General features: G+C 45.6%; 1 protein-coding gene across 3 annotated transcripts in view; it reads left to right on the top strand.

The window, feature by feature from the left end:
* Nucleotides 1-24,273, top strand: part of CLMP (CXADR like membrane protein) — a 112,201-nt gene that overhangs the window by 72,307 nt on the left and 15,621 nt on the right. For 2 of the 3 annotated variants that reach the window (XM_063636609.1, XM_055273540.2), the window contains one exon: nucleotides 17,047-17,204. In XM_063636609.1, the coding sequence (XP_063492679.1) occupies nucleotides 17,047-17,204 (158 nt within the window). Of the gene's footprint in view, nucleotides 1-16,234; nucleotides 17,205-24,273 lie in introns of those variants that run through there. The other variant, XM_055273539.2, reaches the window with a different exon arrangement.

The raw sequence follows: 24,273 nt of genomic DNA, 5'->3' as shown, positions 1-24,273 counted from the left end.
CAGAGCGAGACCCTGTCTCAATATGTACTTTTTTGTATATGACCAAGAGTAGAAAACATGATGATGAAAGCTTTAAGGGGAATCCAGAGCAAAAAATTTGTGTTAGTTACCTATACTGGGTAGCAGTCCAATATACTGTTCAGGGTATAGGTCTTAGAGTTAAATGGCTGGATTAGAATAGTGGCTGAATTCCTCATGATCTGTGTGCTCTTGGGCAAGTTAATCTTTCTGCATTTCAGTATCTGTCTGTAGAATGAATATAATAGTGCTTACTTCACAAGATTATTGAGAAGATGAAGAAATGGAAATGAATATAAATCAAGTACCAATGCTTTGCACATAATAAGTCCTCAAAAATTACTATTATTAAGAAGTGCTACATTTGGGCGTTTTAAAAATTATAGGTTGCCAAATTTGTACTATCTGTGATTTTTATCATGTAGGACGTGATTTTCCTGTGAGTAGAAAATGCAGGGCTGGGAGTGGTGTCTTATGCCTGTAATCCTTGCCCTTTGGAAGGCCAAGGAGGAAGAATTGCTTGAGCCCAGGAGTTCAAGGCCAGCCTGGGCAACACAGTGAGACCCCCATCTCAAAAAAAAAAAAAAAGGAAGGAAGGATGGGAGGGAGGGAGGGAGGGAGGGAAAGAAAATGCGGCTCCTTCAATTATTTGTTTGTTTCATGGCTCTTCTGCCCTTCCCTAGGGAGAGTGAATGAGAGGAGCAGGGATGAAGTTCAAACCAGTCATCTTCTCTCTTTGTTATTAGCTTTGATAGGAAAGTGGAAGGGGCAGGATAAAACTAAAGGCTGAATTGAGGATTTGTCAGTGGATTTTAATTATCAACATAATCTCAATTCTTCCTGGCCATGGATCCCTAACAATCGATTATTTTCTTTTTCATAGTAAGTCTGTGTCTATTTTTAATTCCCGCCCCCTCTGCCTCTGTTCGAATCTCTCTGACGAAGGTAATAAAAGATTTAGATTTAGAAAGCGACTTCACATTTGGAATGTGGCAGCGACTATAAATAGACATGTCAATGAAATAGGTTAGCGTGGGATCCGGATCTCTGAGAGTCTCGGAATCAAAGGCACATATTCTTGCCTGATCTGTGTACTGGCACAGGCATTCTTGCCAGGGTCTTCAAACAGTTGTGTGTATGTGTGTTTCTGCCTGTGTAAACATGAATACATGCATGGAACATATATAGCATATTATCAAGGACAGAATTCAGAGAGGTACCTGCTGTATTTCTGAGTGGTGGAGTGATCTTTGTGGACCAGATTGTTATCCTTATCCTGACAATTATTACTGGAGAAATCAACACAAAACATTACTCCCTAATAGTCAACCCCCAGTCTGTAGAACAGCGGTGCAGCTTCCAGGCGCAGTATGTTTTATTACTGACCATCCTCCTTCCCACCACCAGACTTTGAGAACCTATCAGGACGAAGGGTCCACAGTGATGTTCCAATCTGCCAGTCGCGGAAGTCAGCTTGGCAACTGGTTTGCTAATCACTAGGGCTGCCATTCAGCCTGGAAGGTCATTGCCTGCAATGTATAGCTGCTAAAATTCTAACCTACTCTTCAAGGTCTGGGATAAACATTTCTTTTACTATGAAGCCATCCCTGATCACGTTAGTGATCTTCCTCCTCTAAATTCCTAAAACAGCTTGACTCTTACACAATACTCATTATCGTACACTGCCTTGAACTGGGTGCCTGTTTTGTGTCTCTATTTGATTGTGATCTCTTGATACACAAAAGACAATGTCATTCATCTCTGTATCCCTGGCAGCACCTAGGATGGTAACAGGTGCTGCTTATATTTATTGAACAAATATGCACTCCAGGTTACTCACCTCTGGGTGCCAACTATTTTGTCAATGTACCTGCTAATTTGTGGCACCCACAACTGGAAGCATAAGGGGTGTTTAAGAAAATGTTGTAGCATCAGTATCCCTGAATATGTTATGATATACAATAATTAAAAATTGGGTATTGGGCGGGTGTGGTGGCTCACGCCTGTAATCCCAGCACTTTGGGAGGCCGAGGCAGGCAGATCACAAGGTCAGGAGATCGAAACCATCCTGCCTAACACGGTGAAACCCCGTCTCTACTAAAAATACAAAAAATTAGTCGGGCGTGGTGGCGGGCACCTGTAGTCCCAGCCACACAGGAGGCTGAGGCAGAATGGCGTGAACCCGGGAGGCGGAGCTTGCAGTGAGCCAAGATTGCACCACTACACTCCAGTCTGGGCGACAGAGTGACACTCCGTCTCAAAAAAAAAAAAAAAAAATTGGGTTCTAACAGACCTGTCAACATCTTGGAACCGTTTTGCCGTGATTTCAGATCCCCAGTGACAATAAGAGAATGTAAATAACTTGATACATTTCAGCTGACTAGTTTTGAATATGAAATTGGCCTGCAGATGGCCAAGCACGGTGGCTCACGCCTGCAATCCCAGCACTTTGAGAGGCCGAGGTGGGGGGATCACCTGAGGTCAGGAGTTCCAGACCAGCCTAATCAACATAGTGAAACCCAATCTCTACTGAAAACACAAAATTAGCCAAGCGTAGTAGCGGGCGCCTGTAATCCCAGCTACTCGGGAGGCTGAGGCAGGAGAATCACTTCAACCCGGGAGGCGGAGGTTGCAGTGAGCCAAGATCACACCACTGCACTCCAGCCTGGGCAACAAGAGCAAAACTCTGTCTCAAAAAAAAAAAAAAAAAGAGAAAAAGTGACCTAGATAGGGTCTGAAGGCAAGATAGTGACCTAGATGACCTTCTGTGGGCCTGCCCAAGCTTGAGATTCTACATTACATAGAGTCAGAGCATTCCAGGATTCCGTAATTTACTGGCCTAGAACAAAAACTAAACTTCAAGATTGAAAGAGCCTTAAGAGTTATTTTGCCAATTCCTTAATCTCCCTGAAACCACTGGGGCAGACTTGTTCCTTCCCTTGTTGCCTATTCTTGTTAACTATCTAGAGGCCATAGTTGACCACATTTGACGAATTGATTCGTTTCATAATAAATTCCACAATTAAAATAAGTTTTTCTGAGCCGGGGGGGATCACTTGAGACCCAGAGTTCAAGACCAGCCTGGCCAAAATGGTGAAACCCCATCTCTAAATAAATAAATAAATAAAATAAATAAGTCTTTTTTGGTCTTAGACAAACAATGTAAACATCCGCTTCAGTTGGAATAAGTTAAAACAGTGATCTTAAGTTATTAAAATAGGGTATGTTACTATTTCCTGGGAAAAGTTCCTCTCAAATGCCTAACCATATTTTCTAAGATTTTCGTTTTTTCCATGGGCCTTTGAACATTCAATGCACATGGTTGGAAATTTAGCACATAACCACAAATGGCAGCAAAGTGCTTATAAGCTTAAATCCAAAGTAGTCTGTAATTCTTAGTCCATTATAATCCTTGTTACTAAGAATAACTACCTTAAAGGTGAGGCCTGGCTAATCCTCCCTAAGTAAATTCTGCCCCCTTGTGGATTAAAATAGCAACAGAAAGGAAAGACACACTGCAGTTGGATGGGCCAGTTCTTTTCAGTTCTTTGAAAGAGCCCTTCAACAATCTTGAAAAGTCCCTTCAGCAGTCTTGAAAAGTCATGTTAATAATGGAACAAAACTGTGGCTGGGCATGGTGGCTCACACCTGTAATCCCAGCACTTTGGGAGGCTGAGGTGGGCGGATCACCTGAGGTCAGGAGTTCCATGCCAGCCTGGCCAACATGGTGAACTGTGTCTCTACTAAAAACACAAAAATTAGCTGGATGTGGTGGCGTGTATCTGTAATCCCAGCTACTCGGAAGGCTGAGGCACTTGAACCCGGGAGGTAGAAGTTGCAGTGAGCCCAGATCGCGCCACTGCACTCCAGCTGAGGCACACACAAGCAAAAACCATACACACAATGGCACAAAACTAGACCTTTTGTATAAATTGTGTAAGTGCTCACTGATGGTGACAAAATACACTGACAGTAGTGTACACTTGTATTTTATATTTGCATCACATTCAACTAAGACAGGGCCTTGAATATACTAAGCACTCATAATTATTAGTAGTTCATAGAATATTATAGTTAGAAAAGACATTAAATATTGGGTTTAACATCCACATATAAGGATCCCTTTACAACTCCTCACACACCCTCATTCGAATGACTCCAGTAATGGAAAATTCACTAAACAGTAGAGCTCTTTCTCTTATCAGACAGGGCTGTTACAGAGTCAGTCAACATATTAAGCCCAAATGGCATAAGCCCTTTCTTTCCTTTCTCTCAACTTCTCCCTTTTCTCTCACTCCTCTCTCATCTTTCTCCTCCTCTAAAACTAACCCACAGACTGGGAAGGAAGTAGAAGCTCAATACCCGGCCCCCTTGACTGATACTCACAGCTCAGGCTGTCACCGTGGTCTTTGTACCAACACCATTTTTTTTTTCTTTGAGAAGTTTCGGTCTGTTGCTCAGGCTGGAGTGCCATGTCGTGATCTTGGCTCGCTACAGCCTGCACTTCCTGAGTTCCAGCAATTCTCCTGTCTAAACCTCCCTAGTAGCTGGGATTATAAGCATGAGTTACCACACCTGGCTATTTTTTTTTTTTTTTTTTTTCTGGCAGATTCTCGCTCTGTCACCCAGGCTGGAGTGCAGTGGCGCAATCAGGGCTCACTGCAACTTCCACCTCCCAGGTTCAAGTGATTCTCCCATCTCAGCCTCCCAAGTAGCTGGAATTACAGGCACCTGCCAACACGGCCAGCTAATTTTTGTGTTTTTAGTAGAGACGGGGTTTCACCATGTTGGGCAGGCTGGTCTCGAACTCCTCTCCTTGTGATCTGCCCACCTCAGCCTCCCAAAGTGCTGGGATTACAGGCGTGAGCCATCACATGGGCAACACCACTTATTTCGAGGACTCCAGGAAGAAATATCCCCTTCGGAGGGGTGGAAGTAAATAACTAGGCACCATATTGATTCCGTAATTCTGACCAAAGGAACAAAATGCAGTAAACCTATTACTTGTTTTGTGGCCTTTTAAATGATGGAAGGTAGCTACAATGCTGCTCCTTGGTTTTCCATCTTCATAATTTATTCACCTATAACTGCATTAGCTGTTCCTCATATATTTTTCTGACCCTATCATTTGCCGGTCATGACTCCCCGAATGCCCCTTTTTGTCAATGTCCCTCCCAGTTTTCAGCATCTAAAACTGAACACAGTTGCTCTGGATATGCTAGGTTGGCTAGTATAAAGTACGATGGAGATGTTACTCCCGTGTTTGGAACATAAAACCTCTATAAATGCAGCCACATCATACTGGTGGTCAATAAATCTCTTAGTTGCCCAGGTCCTCCAGGTCTTTCCTACCCTGGACTTGTGTCTCACTGAAACTTTTAACATTTGCCTCCATTCAATTTCTTCTTGCTTTGGGTCGGAATCCCAGCCAGCAGGATAACTATGTACCTCAGGTGTGTCCAACCAGACTAGCTCTGCTACCTAGCTCTGTGCCATCTACATTTACAAACATGATCTCTGTGTTTCCAATCTGCCAGTTTCAAGGAAAAGACATTGGTGTGGGGAAGGAAAAATAATAAAAACTAGAGGTGGACTATTGGCAGTGTGGCCTCAGCTGTGTGGTCATCCTCAGCTTTCTCTTCTCTAAAAGAGAATAACATTAGCTCTCACGGGCTCAGATTGATAACAAATGATAACATTTGAGTCACAGGCTCACAGAGATCATGCAGTTGAATCAGTTAATTGTTCATTGTTAAATTAAGATCAGGTATCAACGATCCTCCTTCGAAGGATTTGAAGGAGTAGGAGAGACTATCATCACCTTTGTATTCTTAGCACCATCCTTGCCGGATAGGTGAAAAGCTCAGTGCAGTTTTTTAATGTGGATAAACACTTGCAAAGTTCCTATTGAGACAGTTTTTCACAGAGGGGAAGAGAGGCAACTCCACCGTTTTTTTGTTTGTTTGTTTGAGACAGTTTCACTCTTGTTGCCCAGGCTGGAATACAATGGCGCGATCTTGGCTCACTGCAACCTCCGCCTCCCAGGTTCAAGCGATTCTCCTGCCTCAGCCTCCTGAGTAGCTGGGATTTATAGGCATGCGCCACCACAACCTGCTAATTTTGTATTTTTAGTAGAGACAGGGTTTCTCCTTCTCCATGCTAGTCAGGCTAGTCTTGAACTCCCGACCTCAGGTCATCTGCCCGCCTCAGCCTCCCAAAGTGCTGGGATTACAGGCGTGAGCCACCGCACCCAGCCAAGTTGACCATTTTTAATCAGTTTGTGTTTAATCTGAAAACTTCTCCAACTATCTTCCATCACTGTCAGGTTCTCCCTTTTCCTCCTTCTCCTCCCTCCCACTCTCCTCCTTTTTCCTTCTCCCATCCCCCACTTCCCTTCCTCTTCCCTTCCTTTCCCTCACCTTCTCCCTTTTCCCTCACTCCCTTTCCCCATCATTCTCCTCCCCTAAAACCAACCCACAGGCTGGGAAGGAGGTAGAAGCTCAATATCCGGCCCCCCTGACTGAAGCCCAAAGCTCAGGCTGTCACCTGGGTCCTTGTATCCACACCACTAATTTTAAAGACTCTAGGAACAAATATCCTCTTTGGAGGGGTGGGAGGAAATAACTAGGCACCGTATTGATTCCCAGATGTCTGAAATTCCACTGATAACTGGCAAGCTTCATTCCTTTGGCTTTAGGCTTTAAACTGTTTAAGTACCAAATATATGTTTGTATTTAAAAAGACAGTAAAATGTCAGGGATTTAGCAGCTCATAGTAAATATGGTCTTCTTCTTCTGAAGACTCTCATGAAAGGAGTGGACTGGAGAGGTTCTGGGGTTGGGCTGGGTGTGGGATTGGGAAAGCAAATGGCAGAGGAACTTCACTAGTTCATGACAAGGGAGGCTAGGGGGAGCTGATCGGAGAGGACAGGTGGTGCTATTAGCTTCTGGGTGCTCCCTCCGCCTAGAATTCTTTTCCCTCCCTCTGTGTGGGAAAAACATGCCTGTCTCTCCAGAACTACCTCCATCCTTACTCACTGCAGTCTTCCTTAATCGCTTGTCAGGAACGACCTTCTTACAATATTATCAATTTTCTTAGGTGTGCTAATGTTGTTGTTGTGAGGAATAACATGCTTATTTTTAGGAGATGTGCACCGAAACATTTAGACTTGGTGTCATGCCATCCACAACTTGATTTCAACTGGTACAACAAAAAAAATAGGAGAGAGCACGCAAAAGTGAGCAAATATAGCCAAATGCTAACAGTCATGAAGCAAAGTGACTTCCAAACTTTTCACAATCCTGGTTTGTCCATGTGGTATGTTTTCTGGTTTTCCCTGTCTTTCAAAATGCAACAAAGTGGTGGCTCATGCCTGTGATCCCAGCACTTTCAGAGGCCAAGGCGGGAGGACTGCTTGAGCTCAGGAGCCTGAGGCCAGCCTGGGCAACATAGTGAAACCCTGTCTCTAAAAAAAAAAAAAAATTTAGCCAGGCGCGGTGGCTCGCGCCTGTAATCCCAGCACTTTGGGAGGCCGAAGTGGGAGGATCACCTGAGGTCAGGACTTTGAGACCAGCCTGGCCAACACGGTGAAAGCCTATCTCTACTAAAAATACAAAAATTTGCCAGATGTGGTGGCATGCGCCTGTAATCCCAGCTATTCACGAGACTGAGGCAGGAGAATCGCTTGAACCCGGGAGGCAGAGGTTTCGGTGAGCTGAGATCACGCCACTGCACTCCAGCCAGGGTGACAGAGTAAGACTCTGTCTAAATTAAAAAAAAAAAAAAATTTAATTAGCCAGGCATGGTGGTGAAAGCCTATAGTCCCAGCTACTTGGGAGGCTGAGGTGGGAGGATCACTTGAGCCCAGGAAGTTGAGGCTGCAGTGAGTTATGATTGTGCCACTGCACTCCAGCCTGGCAGAAAGAGCATCTGAGACCCTGTCTCAAAAAAAAAAAAAAAATGCAGCAAGTACAATTGTTATTATTATTATTATTATTATTATTATTATTATTTTTTGAGACAGAGTCTCGCTCTGTCGCCCAGGCTGGAGTGCAGTGGCTCAATCTGGCTCACTGCAAGCTCCACCTCCCAGGTTCACGCCATTCTCCTGCCTCAGCCTCCCGAGTAGCTGGGACTATAGGTGCCCACCACCTCACTGGGCTAATTTTTTGTATTTTTAGTAGAGACAGGGTTTCACTGTGTTAGCCAGGATGGTCTCGATCTCCTGACCTCGTGATCCACCCGCCTCGACCTCCCAAAGTGCTGGGATTACAGGCGTGAGCCACCGCACCCGGCCACAAGTACAATTATTAATAGTAGTTGCCATTTGCTGAGTGTGTGCTACATACCATGTGCCAGTGCTAGACACTTTCATACATTATATATAATGCTTACAATAACTTCCAAAGTTGATGTTTTTATTTTCCTTTGACAGAAAAGTAAACAACTCGGAGCAATCAGGGAATTAATTGGTCTTACAGCCACTACTCAAGTCCAGACCTCTCAGACTCCAAAGCTCATGCTCTTTCTATTGCATCATGCTGTGTCTTGAACTGCACACAGTGTTCCATAAACAGTCTGGAAGGCAGGCACTCACGCATGCGCGCGCGCACACACACACACACACACACACACACACACACACACACCTCCTACAGAATTATATATGTAGCCAGGGTCAAGGGAAAACTTCCCGTCTGCCCGCTGAAGGTTCATTGAAAAGCACTGACAAGAAGCAGATTAATAGAAGAAAAGGCATACAAATTTAATAAACTGTTCAAGAGTGTCCAATCTTTTTGCTTCCCTGAGCCACACTGGAAGAAGAATAATTATCTTGGGCCACACATAAAATACACTAACAACAGCTGATAAGCTAAAAAAAAAAAAAAAATAGAATAAAATCACAATAAAATCCCATAATAGCAGGGCATGGTGGCTCACAGCTGTAATTCCAGCACTTCGGAAGGCTGAGGTGGGTGGATCACTGAGGTCAGGAGTTCGAGACCAGCCTGGCCAACATGGTGAAACCCCATCTCTACTAAAAATACAAAAATTAGCCAGGTGTGGTGGCGTGGGCCTGTAATCCCAGCTACTCGGGAGGCTGAGGCACAAGAATTGCTGGAACTCGGGAGGCGGAGGTTGCAGTCAGCTGAGATTGCGCCACTGTACTCCAGCCTGGGTGACAGAGCAAGACTGTCTCAAAAAAAAAAAAACAAAAAACAAACAAAAACCACAGTTACTCCTGCCCATCTCTTTGAAGGGGTCTTAAGGTTCAGGAGAATCTATAAGAAAATGTAAATATGGCTTGGCACGGTGGCTCACACCTGTAATCCCAGCACTTTGGGAGTCCAAGACAGGCAGATCACCTGAGGTCAGGAGTCCAAGACAAACCTGACGAACATGGCAAAACCCCATCTCTACTAAAAATACAAAATTAACCAGGTGTGGTGGCACATGCCTGTAATCCCAGCTATTCACGTGGCTGAGGCAGGAGAATCGCTTGAACCCGGGAGGCGGAGGTTGTGGTGAGCCAAGATTGTGCCACTGCACTCCAGCCGGGGCGACAGAGCAAGACTCCATCTCGAAAAAAAAAAAAAAGAAAGAAAAGAAAAAAGAAAGAGAGAGAAAGGAAGGAAGGAAGGAAAGAAGGAAAAGAAATAAATGTAAATACCTTCTAGAGGATAAAACTTTACTCTTAACTGAGTGTAGGCAGCAGTCATGTGAGAAAAAGTCCCTTCTAGCAGAGATGAGCAGGGGAAGAGAACTAACATTTTAGTGGGAGACTCCTATGTGCTTTCACGGTGCTAGCTGCTTTCCTCTGTGTCTTCTTTAATTCCCATTTTGCGGCTGGAAACACTAAGGCTCAGAAGGTAATTCTCTGCAGCTCCCAGAGGTCCTTTGATAAGTGCCTGAGGTGCATGCAAAAGCTCCCACTTAGGGAGAGCTTGCAGCTTCTGTGAAGGCATTCTGCCTGTGCCTAAGGAGGCAGTCCTTACCACTGCCACCACTCAGCACCTCTTCCCATAGGTAAATGCTGCAACAGAATCCTAGCAGAGACTATTCCCTCACTTGCAGTTCTGTCACTAATTAGTTTTGTGACGTGACATCTCAATTCTCTGGGGTGCAATTTTCTCATAAGTTAAACTGATGATCTCTAAATTCTTTCCTAACAAAGATGAATCTTCCAGTGCCCACACAATCCAAGGCTAGCCACAGGATGGTCGGACTGCCCCTTTCCTCTCACCCATCAGATGGCAGACACAAGCTCAGCAGCCCCCATGAGCACTGCTAAGCCTTGGAGTTAAAGACAGAGGCTGGACATTGTGGCTTACACCTGTAATCCCAGCACTTTGGGAGGCTGAGGCAGGTGGATCATAAGGGGTCAGGAATTCGAGACCAGCCTGGCCAACATGGTGAAACCCCGTCTCTACTAAAGATACAAAAAATTAGCTGAGCATGGTGGTGCCTGCCTGTAATCCCAGCTACTTGAAAGGCTGAGGCAGGAGAATTGTTTGAACCTGGGAGGTGGAGGTCACAGTGAGCTGAGATGACACCACTGCACTCCAGCCTGAGTGACAGGGCGAGACTCTGTCTGGGGAAAAAAAAAAATAGAACCCAGGACTGGGTGCGGTGTCTCATGCCCGTAATCCTAGACTTTGGGAGGCTGAGGCGGGCAGATCACTTGAGGCCAGGAGTTTGAGACCAGCCTGGTCAACATGGAGAAACCCCATCTCTACTAAAAAAAATAGCTCAGTAGGTGGTGCAACCCTGTAATCCCAGTTACTCATGAACCCGAGATCGCAGCACTGCACTCCAGCCTGGGCTACAGAGGGAGAATCTGGATTAAAAAAAAAAAAAAGAAAGCCAGGCATGGTGGCTCAGGCCTGTAATCCCAGCACTTTGGGAGGCCGAAGTGGGCTGATCAGCTGAGGTCAGGAGTTTGAAACCAGCCTGGCCAACACAGTGAAATCCCGTCTCTACTAAAAATACAAAAATTAGCCAGGCATGGTGGTGTACGCCTGTAATCTCCGCTACTCAGGAGGCTGAGGCACAAACTTCACTTGAACCTGGGAGGCAGAGGTTGCAGTGAGCCGAGATTGCGTGACTGCACCCCAGCCTGGGCAACAGAGTGAGACTCTGTCTCAAAAAAAAAGAGAGACAGAACCCAGGCCCCTCTCTGCTTAGGTGGGTTTAAAAAAGAAAAAAAAAAAGTACAGAAGATCCTTTGAGCAATGTAAAAAAATGTAAAAGCTTTAATGTAAAAAAAAAAAAAAAAGAAAGAAAGAAAAAAAGGACAGAAGGAGAAGGACCTTAGAAATCTGTAGAAATCTCAGTGGCCTCCTGGAGTCTAACGAACTGAAGTTCAAGGAAGACTAGAAGTGTATGCGCCCTGATCTCGTGGCTCCCTGCCTTGATAAAGCCATTTGTATTCACAGAGGGGGTCCTCCCTGCACTGCTGTATTTAATTCTGGATATGATATAAATAGGACTTGGCTGACTGTCAAAGCACACCACCCACCACAATGTTCCGGTTTTTTTGGGACATCAGCCGAATCTGAGCCTTTGATTCCCTCTAGTGGCTTAAATTGGCAACTTTCATAGCTGGCTCTTGGCATTCGTTATTGAATGTTTAAGTATCTATTGTATGCACTAAATTGGTGTTGGGTTCTCTAGCTGTGACTGGAATGTAGGGCACTGGTTTCATTTGAGCATTTTTGTGTCCGGTGGAAAGTGATCAGGGTTAAGCCAGAGCTCCTTCTTACAAAGTTCCTTCTTAACAAAGCTTAGCTTAGTACAGTGCAAACAATTTCCCAGCTATTCTAAAGCTGCTTTATAGTAATTCTGGGAGGATGGGTTATTATATGGGTTATTTCTGCCGCTAAATGAGTTGTAGGACCTTGGGCTGTCTCTTTTACCCCTGGGTCTTAGTTTGCTCATTGGTAAAAATGAACATGTGAGTTACACTCAAATAAATTCGACAAATATTAATTGAACACCTGCAGTGTGCGACCCTGGGCTGAGTAGTAGGAGAAGGCAGCAATGAATGGTACTTGATCTCAAGGAGCTTACAGGATAATGGGAGAACCAGACATCCTGGAAGCCACATAAAATTGGGCAGGAGGAGGCTGGGTGTGGTAGCTCATACCTGTAATCCCAGCCCTTTGGGAGGCTGAGGCGGGTGGATGACTTGAGGCCAAGAGTTCGAGACCAGCCTGATCAACATGGTGAAATCCTGTCTCTACTAAAAATACAAAAAAAAAAAAAGTGCTACTTGGGAGGCTGAGGCAGGAGAATCACTGGAACCTGGGAGGCGGAGGTTGCAGTGAGAGGAGATCACGCCACTGCACTCCAGCCTGGGTGACAGAGCAAGACTATCTCAAAAAAAAAAAAAAAAAAAAACCTGGCCGGGCACGGTGGCTCTCACCTGTAATCCCACCACTTTGGGAGGCCGAGGTGGGCGGATCACGAGGTCAGGAGATCGAGACCATCTTGGCCAACATGGTGAAACCCTGTCTCTACTAAAAATACAAAAAGCTGGGAGTGGTGGCACATGCCTGTAGCCCCAGCTACTCAGGAGGCTGAGGTAGGAGAATCACTTGAACCAGGGAGTCAGAGGTTGCACTGAGCCAAGATTGTGCCACTGCACTCTCCAGCCTGGCGACAGAGAGACACTCCATCTAAAACAACAACAACAACAAAAAAAAAAACCTGGAAAGATAGCTCAAAGGGCCAATCTTAGGTTCTACAATAGTGTTATTTGCAGGAATAACTAGGGAATTTGCATATATATATTTCTTTTTTTAGAGACAGGGTCTTACTCTGTCACCCATGCTGGAGTGCAGTGGTGCAATCATGGCTCACAACAGCCTCGACTTTCCAAGCTCAGGTGATCCTCCCACCTCAGCCTCCCAAGTAGCTGGGACTACAGGCTGGGCTGCCATGCCTGGCTAATTTTTGCATTTTTAGTGGAGATAGGGTTTGGCCATGTTGCCCAGGCTGGTCTCAAAACTCCTGGATTCAAGCAATCCACCCACCTTGGCCTCCCAAAGTGCTGGGATTACAGGCATGAGCCACCGCACCTGGCCTGGAAGTTGCATATCTTATAACCTCTGGAGTAATGGCTGACAATGGCTTAGGCCTGTACTTTACCAGGATTTAGTCTCCTCTCCTTCCCAGCCTGATGGCCTCCCATTAGCTTTGCAAAATCGGTTGAGTTTTGGGCAAGGCCTATTATCATTTAAACTATAAGCTAAATGTCTTCCAAAGTTAGCTTGGCCCAATAGCCCAGGAATAATTAAGGGAAAGGGAAGATTCAGGGTGGGTTAGTTTAGCTTACTGTTATAATTTTCCCATTGATATAACACTTGCAAAGGCCGTTTCAGATGCCTCTGAGGGCTCCTCCCCTGCAGTCTCAGCCCAAGCAGCCTTGCTGTAGAATGAAGCACAATCTCCCCTGCTCCATTCTTCCTCATCTCATTTCCCTGAAAGCAAGAATACCGGAAGCCCCTTTCCTTCCCACAGATTGGCCGCTAACCAATTTTGGTAAATAAACAGGGAATTAGAGAATTAGAAAATAAACAGGGAGGCTGGGTTTGGTGGCTCACGCCTGTAATCCCAGCACTTTGGGAGGCCTAGGCAGGCGGATCACCTGAGCTCAGAAGTTCGAGACCAGCCTGGCTAACATGGTGAAGCCCCGTCTCTACTAAAAATACAAAAAAATCAGCCGGTGTGGCACACGCCTATAATCTCAGCTACTCCAGAGACTGAGACAGGACAATCCCTTGAACCTGGGAGGCAGAGGTTGCAGTGAGCTGAGATGCCACTGCACTCCAGCCTGGGTGACAGAGTGAGACTCCATCTCGAAAGAAAAGAAAAAGGCTGTTTCATATTTTGAAACCATCTGACAGGAAACTACAGAGAATGGAAGATAGAACTTGGGAGAATACAAGAATATGTGTCTCTAAGGGAGGCAGGAACTCCTTGTAAGAGCCCACTTGTTCCCCAAGGTATTTCTGCACTCACAGAGAGGTTGGGGGCCAGGGGGCAGGCGGTGGGGGAGGAGGGTAGTAACCTGTCTCTAGGAAGGCTCTAAGGAGCAACCTGGAACCCAGCCCGTGACCTGGTATTGAAGCCTATTTTGGGGAGGATGCCAACCCCTGACTTCCTGTCTCAGTGGGAGGAAAAAAAGTGTTTTTGGGAATAAGCAGAGAAATTAAGGGACCTGAGACAGTTTAGCCCAGGCATAACGGATGGAACAGAAGTATTTCCAAGAGCTTCATTTAGAGGCACAAGAGAAACGAAAAATGAAGAAGTAAAGCAAAGCAGGGCTGTGACTTCCTCTAACACAACAACTGAGGGTGGACACTATTTGCGGAGCTGTGTGAGCATCAGCAGTGGAAAGGGAGGCCCCGTGGTTGGGGAAAGAACACAGGGATGCCTGTTGGACAGATGCCTGCATCACAATGGACTTGAATCTAAACTCAGTGCCTACCCTCCCCAGCTCACCCCCAAATAAAATACATCGTACTCCTGGCTTCCCCATCACTGCTACTGTGATCACCATCCTACCAGTCATGCAAGCTTGAAAACAATCCTTGCTTTTTTTTTCTGAGAGGGAGTCTCGCTCTGTCACCCAGGCTAGAGTGCAATGGTGCGATCTCGGCTCACTGCAACCTCTGCCTCCTGGGTTCAAGCGATTCTCCAGCCTCAGCCTCTGTAGTAGCTGGGATTACAGGCACCCACACACAGGCCCAGCTAAATGTTGTATTTTTAGTAGAGATGGGGTTTCACCATGTTGGCCATGGTTGGCCAGGCTGGTCTCAAACTCCTGACCTCAGGTGATCTGCCCTCCTCGGCCTCCCAAAGTGCTGGGATTACAGGCGTGAGCCACCGTGCCCGGCCCAATCTTTGCTTTTGAATCCTTTTTCTTTCTCCTCTTAGATCCAGTCAGTTGCTGTATTCCGTAGTTTTGACTATTCACATTACCTCGCAAATCCATCATCTGTTTTTTACTACCTTCACCACTATCCTAGGGCAATATCTCTTACTTGGAAAAATTTAATAGCATTTTCACAAATGTATGTCTCAATATTTCCCTTTTTCCTATGCATTCAACACACAACTCCTAAATTATCTCTTCCTTAAGCAAGAGATCATGTCACTGTGCTCACTGCGGCAAGAAAGGATTTTTATCCCATCAACTGCTTCACTTTTCCAGCGTAATTTGTTTTATTTTTCCACATTTCTTCTTCACACCAGCCAAGCTGAACTATTACCATTCACTGAATATCTGCCCCCACCGCCTCTCCCATCCTGTGCCTTTGATCCCGTCATCTCCCCCAACATCTTAACACCTTTCCTCCTCCTCTATTCTATCCACATGAATTCCATTTTCCAAGCTCCATATCAAATGTCACCTTCTCCATAATAAAATAAATTGCCTTTTATTCAGAGTCACTCAGTGCTAAACACTATACTAGATGATTTACATACTCTGTTTCTAATATTTACACAACCTGGAAGGATTTCAGCTTTTCCTGAACCCTATAATTAATTGCCTATAATTTCTCTCCTCTAAATTTGCATAGCCCTTTGATCATCAATAATTTCCCTTTATACTACACTATTTGTGTAATTATCTTTTCATCCTTCTAAATACATGCTACTGGTCAGCAACAACTGTTACTAGACTTAAAGAAAGTAAGAAGGTTCATCTCTAAGGTTTTCTCCAGCTTCAAAAGGCTATGACTCTATAACTTAAGAACATGAGTTTCTGGGCAACTTAGTGCAGTTTCCATGAGTATCATCTTCTCGGAAGCCTCTGCTAATAGAAGACAGAAAGATCAAAAAACACAGTTGTTTCCAGGCATGGTGGCTCATGCCTGCAATTCCAGCACTTTGTGAGACCAAGGTTGGAGAATCACTTCAGCCCAGAAGTAACCTGGGACCTGGCATAATAACAGAGCAAGACCCCATCTCTACAAAAAATTAGCTGGCATGGCCAGACATGGTGGCTCACGCCTGTAATCCCAGCACTTTGGGAGGCTGAGGAGGGTGGATCGTGAGGTCAAGAGTTCAAGACTAGCCTGGCCAAGATGGTGAAACCCCATCTCTACTAAAAAGTACAAAAATTACAGCACGCCTGTAATCCCAGCTACTTGGGAGGCTGAGGCAGGAGAATCGCTTGAACCTGGGGGGAGGAGGTTGCAGTGATTGCGCCACTGCACTCCAGCCTGGATGACAGAGCGAGACTCCATCTCAAAAAAAAAAAAAATTAGCCAGCATGGTGGCATGTGCCTATAGTCTCAGCTTCTCTGGAGGCTGAGGTGGGAGGATCGCTTGAATTGGTGAGGTGGAGGGTGCAATAAGCCATGATTGCACCACTGCACTCCAGCCTGGGCAACAGAGAGACACCCAATCTCTCTAAAAACAAACAAACAAACAAACAAACAAACAGGCCGAGCACGGTGGCTCATGCTTATAATCCCAGCACTTTGGAAGGCCAAGGCGGGTGGATCACCTGAAGTTAGGAGCTCGAGACCAGCCTGGCCAACATAGTGAAACCCCGTCTCTACTAAAAATACAAAAATTAGCTGGGTGTGGTGGCAAGAGCCTGTAATTCCAGCTACTCGGGAGGCTAAGGCAGGAGAATCACTTGAACTCAGGAGGCAGAGGTTGCAGTGAGCCGAGATCATGCTATTGCACTCCAGCCTGGGCGACAAGAGTGAAAATCCATCTCAAAAAAAAAAGTTAACATGAGCAATTTCATTGTTCATAAAGACCAAGTAAGGTAAGAAAGACAGGCACTAGTAGGATGTAATTTGGGGTGGTTAAAGAAGACGTGATGAATTCAGTTAACAGAGGAGCCAGTGTGAGACCAGACTTCTAGTACTCCTGGTCTAGGACTCTTGCAACCCCTCGACATGCCCTTGCCCATGGGAACATCCCATAATTCTTTGTTGTCATATTTGTTCCCCACACATTGCCATCCAGTCTCTGCATTACTCATTAAAGATTTTCTTCTTCCAGTTTCCTACTATGTTGGAACCTTGGGGACTCACACTGAGATCAGGAGAGTGGCAGAGGAAAAGGTCACTTTGCCCTGCCACCATCAACTGGGGCTTCCAGAAAAAGACACTCTGGATATTGAATGGCTGCTCACCGATAATGAAGGGAACCAAAAAGTGGTAAGTAGACACCTGGCTGGAGTCCCTCCTCCTTCTTGTCCTCCTGCATTTGCCTTTCTTCAGTCTTCCAGTCTTTCTTGTTGGCTCTGAAAGAGCTGGAATTCCTTTTTCATCTGGCTTTTACTTGAAAGACTTTAGATACAAAACTACAGAGAAGAAAGAGTATTGCTGGGTGCGGTGGCTCACACCTATAATCTCAGCATTTTGGGAGGCCAAGGCAGGTGGATCACCTGAGGTCAGGAGTTCGAGACCAGCCTGGCCAACATGGTGAAACCTTGTCTCTACTAATAATAGCCGGGTGTGGTGGCCTATGCCTGTAATCCCAGCTACTTGGGAGGCTGAGGCAGGAGAATCACTTAAACCCAGGAGGCGGAGGTTGCAGTGAGCTGAGATCATGCCACTCTACTCCAGCCTGGGTGACACGGCAAGACTCCATCTCAAAAAAAAAGAAAGAAAGAAAAATTAGCCAGATGTGGTGGCACATACCTGGAGTGTCAGCCACTTGGGAGGCTGAGGTGGGAGGATCACTTGAGCCCAGGAGTGCAAGGCTGCAGTGAGCTATGATCACACCTGTGAATAGCCACTGTACTTGAGCCTGGGCAACATATCAAGACCCTGTCTCTAAATAAATAAGAAGTTGTCAGGCCGGGTGCAGTGACTCACACCTGTAATCCCAACACTTTGGGAGCCTGAGTGGGGTGAACTGCTTGAGCCCAGGAGTTCAAGACCAGCCTGGGCAACAAAGTGAGACTCCCTCTGTACCAAAAAAATTTTTTTTAATTAGCCAGATATGATGACACATGCCCATAGTCCCAGCTTCTCAGGAGGCCTGAAGCAGGAGGATTGCTTGAGTGCAGGAGGATTGCCTGAGTGCAGAAGGATCGCTTGAGCCCAGGAGGTCAAGGCCGCAGTGAGCTGAGATCACACCACTGTACTCCAGCCTGGGCAAAAGAGCCAGACACTGTCTCTAAAAAAACAAAAACAAAACAAAAGCAAAAGAAAGAAAAAAGTTGTCCTTTCCTCTTCTCTGTCTATACCACTAATTTTATAACATGGTTTATGTTGGGAAGAGCTAAGATTTTCACTGAAAACAGATTTCAGGATCACTGTTGTAGTTTAACTTGCTTAAATAGCTGTCTACATCACCTCATTATATTGATATTGCTTGTCATTTTGTTCTCATACAGCAACATCCTAAGATACTATCTGTTCTCTGTAGAGCGAGGTCACTTTAACCTGAGTAGGTTTATTGATTTTTTTTTTATTTTGAGACAGAGTCTCACTCTGTTGTCCAGGCTGGAGTGCAATGGCTCGATCTTAGCTCACTGCAACCTCCACTCACAGGGTTCAAGCGATTCTCCCACTTCAGCCTCCTGAGCAGCTGGGATTACAGACGTGCACCACTACGCCCGGCTAATTTTTGTTGTTGTTGTTTGAGATGAAGTCTCACTCTGTCGCCCAGGCTGGAGTGCTGTGGCACCATCTCAGCTCACTGCCACCTCCGCCTCCTGGGTTCAAGCGATTCTCGCACCTCAGCCTCTGGAGTAGCTGGGATTACAGGCATCCACCACCACGCCCAGCTAATTTTTGTTTTTTTAGTAGAGATAGAGTGTCGCCATGCTGGTCTCGAACTCCTGACCTCAGGTGTTCCGCCTGCCTCGGCCTCCCAAAGTGCTGGGATTACAGGCGTGAGCCACTGTGCCCGACCCTTGAGTATGTTTATTTTAACAGCTTCTTGGTCAGCCTAGATTTGATACTGTCAGTTCTGAATGAAGTGATGTTCATGTTTATTACAGCCCCTGTTCCTGTAATAAAAATCCAAGAATGACTCTGATAGATTCTCTTCTTTGATCACACTTGAGGCAGGTTCCTGAGGTCTTTCTGACTAGAGCTAATCTTGGACTTCCCTTTCTGCCCTCGTAGAACACATTTTGAGCAAGAATGCTGCTAAGTCAGGTTAGTGAAAATGCTCCACTCTTGGTATCTTATCACCCTGTCCTGCCTATAATAATAATCCTATCAAGCAGGTTCAACCAGAAACCCCCTCAGCCCTGATGTTCCCTCTTAGTAATTTCATGACCCCCACCCTGCTCCTTGGTTATAAACTCCCCTTGTCCTTGCTGGAATCAGTCAAGCCCAATCTCTGACGCACAGTGGTCTTCATACCTATTACCGTGGCCCCTCTTGAATAGTCTGTTTTAGTATCTTTAACAAGTTTCGGCCAGGTGCGGTGGCTCGCGCCTGTAATCCCAGCACTTTGGGAGGCCGAGGTGGGTGGATAACCTGAGGTTAGGAGTTCAAGACCAGGCTGGGCAACATGGTGAAACTCTGTCTCTACTAAAAATACAAAAATATAAGCCAAGCCTGGTGGCATCTGCCCGTAATCCCAGCTACTCGGGAGGCTGAGGCAGGAGAATAGCTTGGAGCTGAGATCGAGCCATTGCACTCCAGCCTGGGCCATAGAGCAAGACTGTCTCAAAAAAAAAAGTTTCACTGGATAATTTTCTCATTAACAGTTTCACACATCTAACTTTCACCCAAATATTTTCATTTGAATTAAAGAAAAAAGGACTTGCTTGGTTATATAGCCAAATGAATATAAGGATTAGGATGTTAATTATTGATTTCAAAAAGCCCTTGATAAGGCTTTAAGCAGTCACAATTCCCTACTTGTCTTTAGTTGATACTGTGAAGCAAGGATGTCCATTTATTCAATCATTCAGATTACACGAATTTATTTAGCACTTACTGTATGCCATGCTAGGTTCCAGGATACAATAGTGAAGAAAACATCATAGTCCTTGCCTTCTTAGAGGTTATAGTGAAAAGACATTTAATTTTTTACAAAGAACCTGGCACAGTGGCTAGTGTCTGCAATCTCAGCTACTCAGGAGGCTGAGGTGGGTGGATTGCTTGAACCCAGGAGTTTGAGACCAGCCTGGGTGACACAGTGAGACTCTATCTCTTAAATAATTTTTTTTTAAGAAAGGAGGGGGAGAGGTAGGTAGAAAGGTAGGAACAAAGAAACCAATAAATATGCCAGGTGCAAATCTGTTTAGCATGTATTATCTCATGTAATTTAATATGTGCCAGTTGCAGTAGCTTGTGCCTGTAGTCCCAGCTACTCGGGAGGCTAAGGTGGGAGGACTACTTGAGACCAGGAGTTCCAGATGGCCTGAGCAACAGAGTGAGAACCCCCATTTCTAAAACAATTTTTAAAATTTGTTAATGTAATACTCATAACTAGGATTAATGGGTCCATTTTACAAATAAGGAGCTGAGGTATGCCCACATGTGTGAAAACACACAAACATAGTGAACAAATTGCCTAAGGTCACCTAATTTGCATTTTCAAATTAGGCACCCTGGGCTGGGCCGGGCGGGCACAGTGGCTCATGCCTGTAATCCCAGCACTTTGGGAGGCCCAGGAGGGAGTTCCACTTGAGCTCAGGAGTTCAAGACCAGCCTGGGCAACATGGTGAAACCCCACCTCTACTAAAATTACAAAAATTAGCTGGGCATGGTGGCGCAGGCCTATAATCTCAGCCACTTATGAGGCTAAGGTGGGAGAATGGCTGGAGCATGGGAAGTCGAGGCAGCAGTGAGCAGAGATGGTGCCACTGCACTCCAGCCTGGGTAACAGAAGGAGACCATCTCGAAACAAATGAACAAAAAACAAATTAGGCACCCTGACCTCAGTGCCTGGTCTGAGAACCACTAGCTGTATTACCTTCATAAATAATGTGAAAGTGTAATATGTGCTATGTAGGCTTCTTCTCCGAGAAAACACCGAATGGCAGAAAAATCCTGATCTAAAACATCTAGAGAGATCTGCATCCATCTCCATTCAGAGCAGTTTTACGATTGCTCTGCAGGCGATGGCACAGCAGAATGACTGCCAGAAAGTTGAGCTGCTCCATTTGTTCTATACAAGTCCTAACAAAGTGTTCCAGGTCCACCAGGAATGACATAATACAAACAGCCCCAAACCACTGAAATTCATATTTTTAATTTTTCTATTTGTTTGCAAAAGGACTAAATTGATGCTCATTTTTCTCCCATCACACCCTGATGAACTGCTTAGTCTCAACACTACATTTCTTAGGATAAAAAACAAAATAGGCCAGGTGCAGTGGCTCACACCTGTAATCCTGCACTTTGGGAGGCTGAGATGGGCAGATCATTTGAGGTCAAGAGTTCAAAACCGGCCTGGCCAACATGGTGAAACCCTGTCTCGACTAAAAACACAAAAAAATTAGCCAGGCATGGTGGTAGGCACCTGTAATCCCAGCTACTTGGGAGACAGGCAGGAGAATTGCTTGAACCTGTGAGGCAGAGGTCACAGTGAGCCGAGATCGCACCACTGCCCTCCAGCCTGGGTGACAGAGTGAGCTCCATACTCACCCCGCAAAAAAGACTATCTTGCAATTGTATAATTTCACCTTTCCAAAGATGTCAGATGCTTGCCTGTATGTTATCCCTTTTTTCTTCATTAAATATTGAAACAGTCTCGGCCTGGGCAACACAGTGAGATCTGTCTCTTAAAAATAGGTGTGTGATGGCCGGGCGTGGTAGTTCACACCTGTAATTCCAGCACTTTGGGAGGATGAGGCTGGCGGATCACAAGGTCAGGAGTTTGAGACCAACCTGACCAACACGGTGAAACCCCGTCTCTACTAAAAATACAAAAATTAGCCAGGAGTGATGGCAGGTGCCTGTAGTCCCAGCTACTCAGGAGGCTGAGGCAGGAGAATCGCTTGAACCCAGGAAGAGGAGGTTGCAGTGAGCAGAGATCACACCATTGCACTCCAGCCTGGGCGACAGCATGAGACAACATCTCAAAAAAAAAAAAAAAAAGTGTGTGTCAAGCCGGGCACAGTGGCTCACACCTGTAATCTCAGCACTTTGGGAGGCCGAGGTGGGCAGATCACAAGGTCAGGAGCTCGAGAGCAGCTTGACCAATATGGTGAAACCCCATCTCTACTAAAAATACAAAAAAATTAGCCAGGCATGGTGGCACACACATGTAGTTCCAGCTACTTGGGAGGCTGAGGCAGAAGAATCACTTGAACCCAGGAGGCGAAGGTTGCAGGGAGCTGAGATCTGAGATCACGTCACTGTACTCCAGCCTGGGCAAAAGAGCGAGTCTCTGTCTCAAAAAAGGAAAAAAAAAAAATGTGGCCGGGCACAGTGGCTCACGCCTGTAATCCCAGCACTTTGGGAGGCCAAGGCGGGTGGATCACAAGGTCAAGAGTTCAAGACCAGCCTGGCCAATATGGTGAAACCCAGTCTCTACTAAAAATACAAAAATTAGCCAGGCATGGTGGTATGTGCCTGTAGTCCCAGCTACTCGAGAGGCTGAGGCAGAAGAATCACTTGAACCCGGGAGGTGGAGGTTGCAGTGAGCCAAGATTGCGCCACTGCACTCCAACCTGGGCGACAGAGCTAGGCTCCATCTCAAAAAAAAAAAAAAAAAAAAAAAAAAAAGTGTGTGTCTTTGTGTGCGTGTGTGTGTGGAGACAAGATTTTAGGGAAAGTGAGGAAAAGCAGATGGAGTCAGACCTACCTGAATGTACTGTGCACTATGGTAGCAGTATGCCCCAAACACCACAGGTTGAAGCAGGGAGTCACCATCCTATCTGGGGAGTCGAGAAAACTATATACAGAAAGTGGTCCTTGAGCTTGACCTTGAGGCCTTATATAGGTGTTGTTGAGGCAAAAATAGAAGAGGAAAAGGCATTTCAGAAAGAAAAAACTGCATAATCAAAGCTGAGATCTATCAGAAGACACTATTCAGAGTCAAGAAACATCAGGTTTGGGGACAACAAGATTCAGAGATGTGAGGGCAGGAGTCAAAAATGAGGTATGGTCCAGACTGCACGGGCATAGGTGTAACATTCCGAAGGCCAAGCCTTCATCAGTGTGCACAGGTGATGGGAAACAGATTTTCAGCCAGGGGAGTTTTGCTATACAAATGTGTGGAGTTGTGGCAGGCCATTTCTCCCTAACAATCAAACAGATGGGCCTGCATGACAGTCACACAGACAGGCCTGCACAGCACTCCAGTTACACAGACAAATTTCCACAGCACTGCCTTAACACTGAGCAAATAATTAAACCTAGGGAAATCGGTGCCCAGACATCAAAGCTAGAAATATAAACACATGGTCAGTAGGAGACATGCATGGGCTTCTCCCTATCCTGGAGCAAGTCAAAATAACGGAGACAGTCTCACTTTCCTAGTGCCAGGACCCGTCTTGGGTTGTCAAAATCTGAGACGAATCAAGGTAACAAAGGCAGTTGTTCGAATAGATTTATTGGAAAGTCTAAGGCAGCTCTTCAGACCAAGCTGTAAATGAGATAAGATAGGAATAATCACTCCAGATGGGCACGGTGGCTCACGCCTGTAATCCCAGCACTTTGGGAGACTGAGGTGGGCAGGTCACTTAAGGTCAGGGGTTTGAGACCAGCCTGGCCAACCTGGCGAAACCCCGTCTCTACTAAAACTACAAAAATTAGATGGACGTGCTGGCATGCGCCTGTAGTCCTAGCTACACGGGAGGCTGAGGTATGAGAATCGCTTGAACGCAGGAGGCAAAGGTTGCAGTGAGCCAAGATCGTGGCACTGCACTCCAGCCTGGGTGACAGAATGAAACTCTGTCTCAAAAAAAAAAAGAAAGAATGAATGAATGAATCACTCCAGTACCACAGTAGATAGGCCTTGAAGAAACTGGGACCCTAACAGCTTAATCAGACTTAGCAAGCATTTTTTTTGGCCACTGACCTTCTAGTTGAAACAAAATTAGTTACCTATAGACTTAGGCAAATGCTATACTGCACATAGGCACATAACCCCAACCTATATAAGCACGAAGAAAATTGTACACTTTTGAGTTGGTCTGGTGGAATTATCTCCTACCTTCTCCCTGTATCCGGTTACAGTGATAAATTCCCTTCTTTCCTAGTTTGTCTGCTTCTCGTTATTGGGCCATGAGAAAATGCAACCGGACCCGGCTCTTTCCGGGAACAGAATGATTAGTACTCTTTGGGTATTGGGCCGAACAACTTT

The sequence above is a fragment of the Symphalangus syndactylus genome, chromosome 3 (genome assembly GCF_028878055.3).
Source record: "Symphalangus syndactylus isolate Jambi chromosome 3, NHGRI_mSymSyn1-v2.1_pri, whole genome shotgun sequence".
Lineage (NCBI taxonomy): Eukaryota > Metazoa > Chordata > Mammalia > Primates > Hylobatidae > Symphalangus > Symphalangus syndactylus.
Note: the sequence above shows the minus strand (reverse complement) of the source record. Positions and strands in the feature narration are given on the sequence as shown.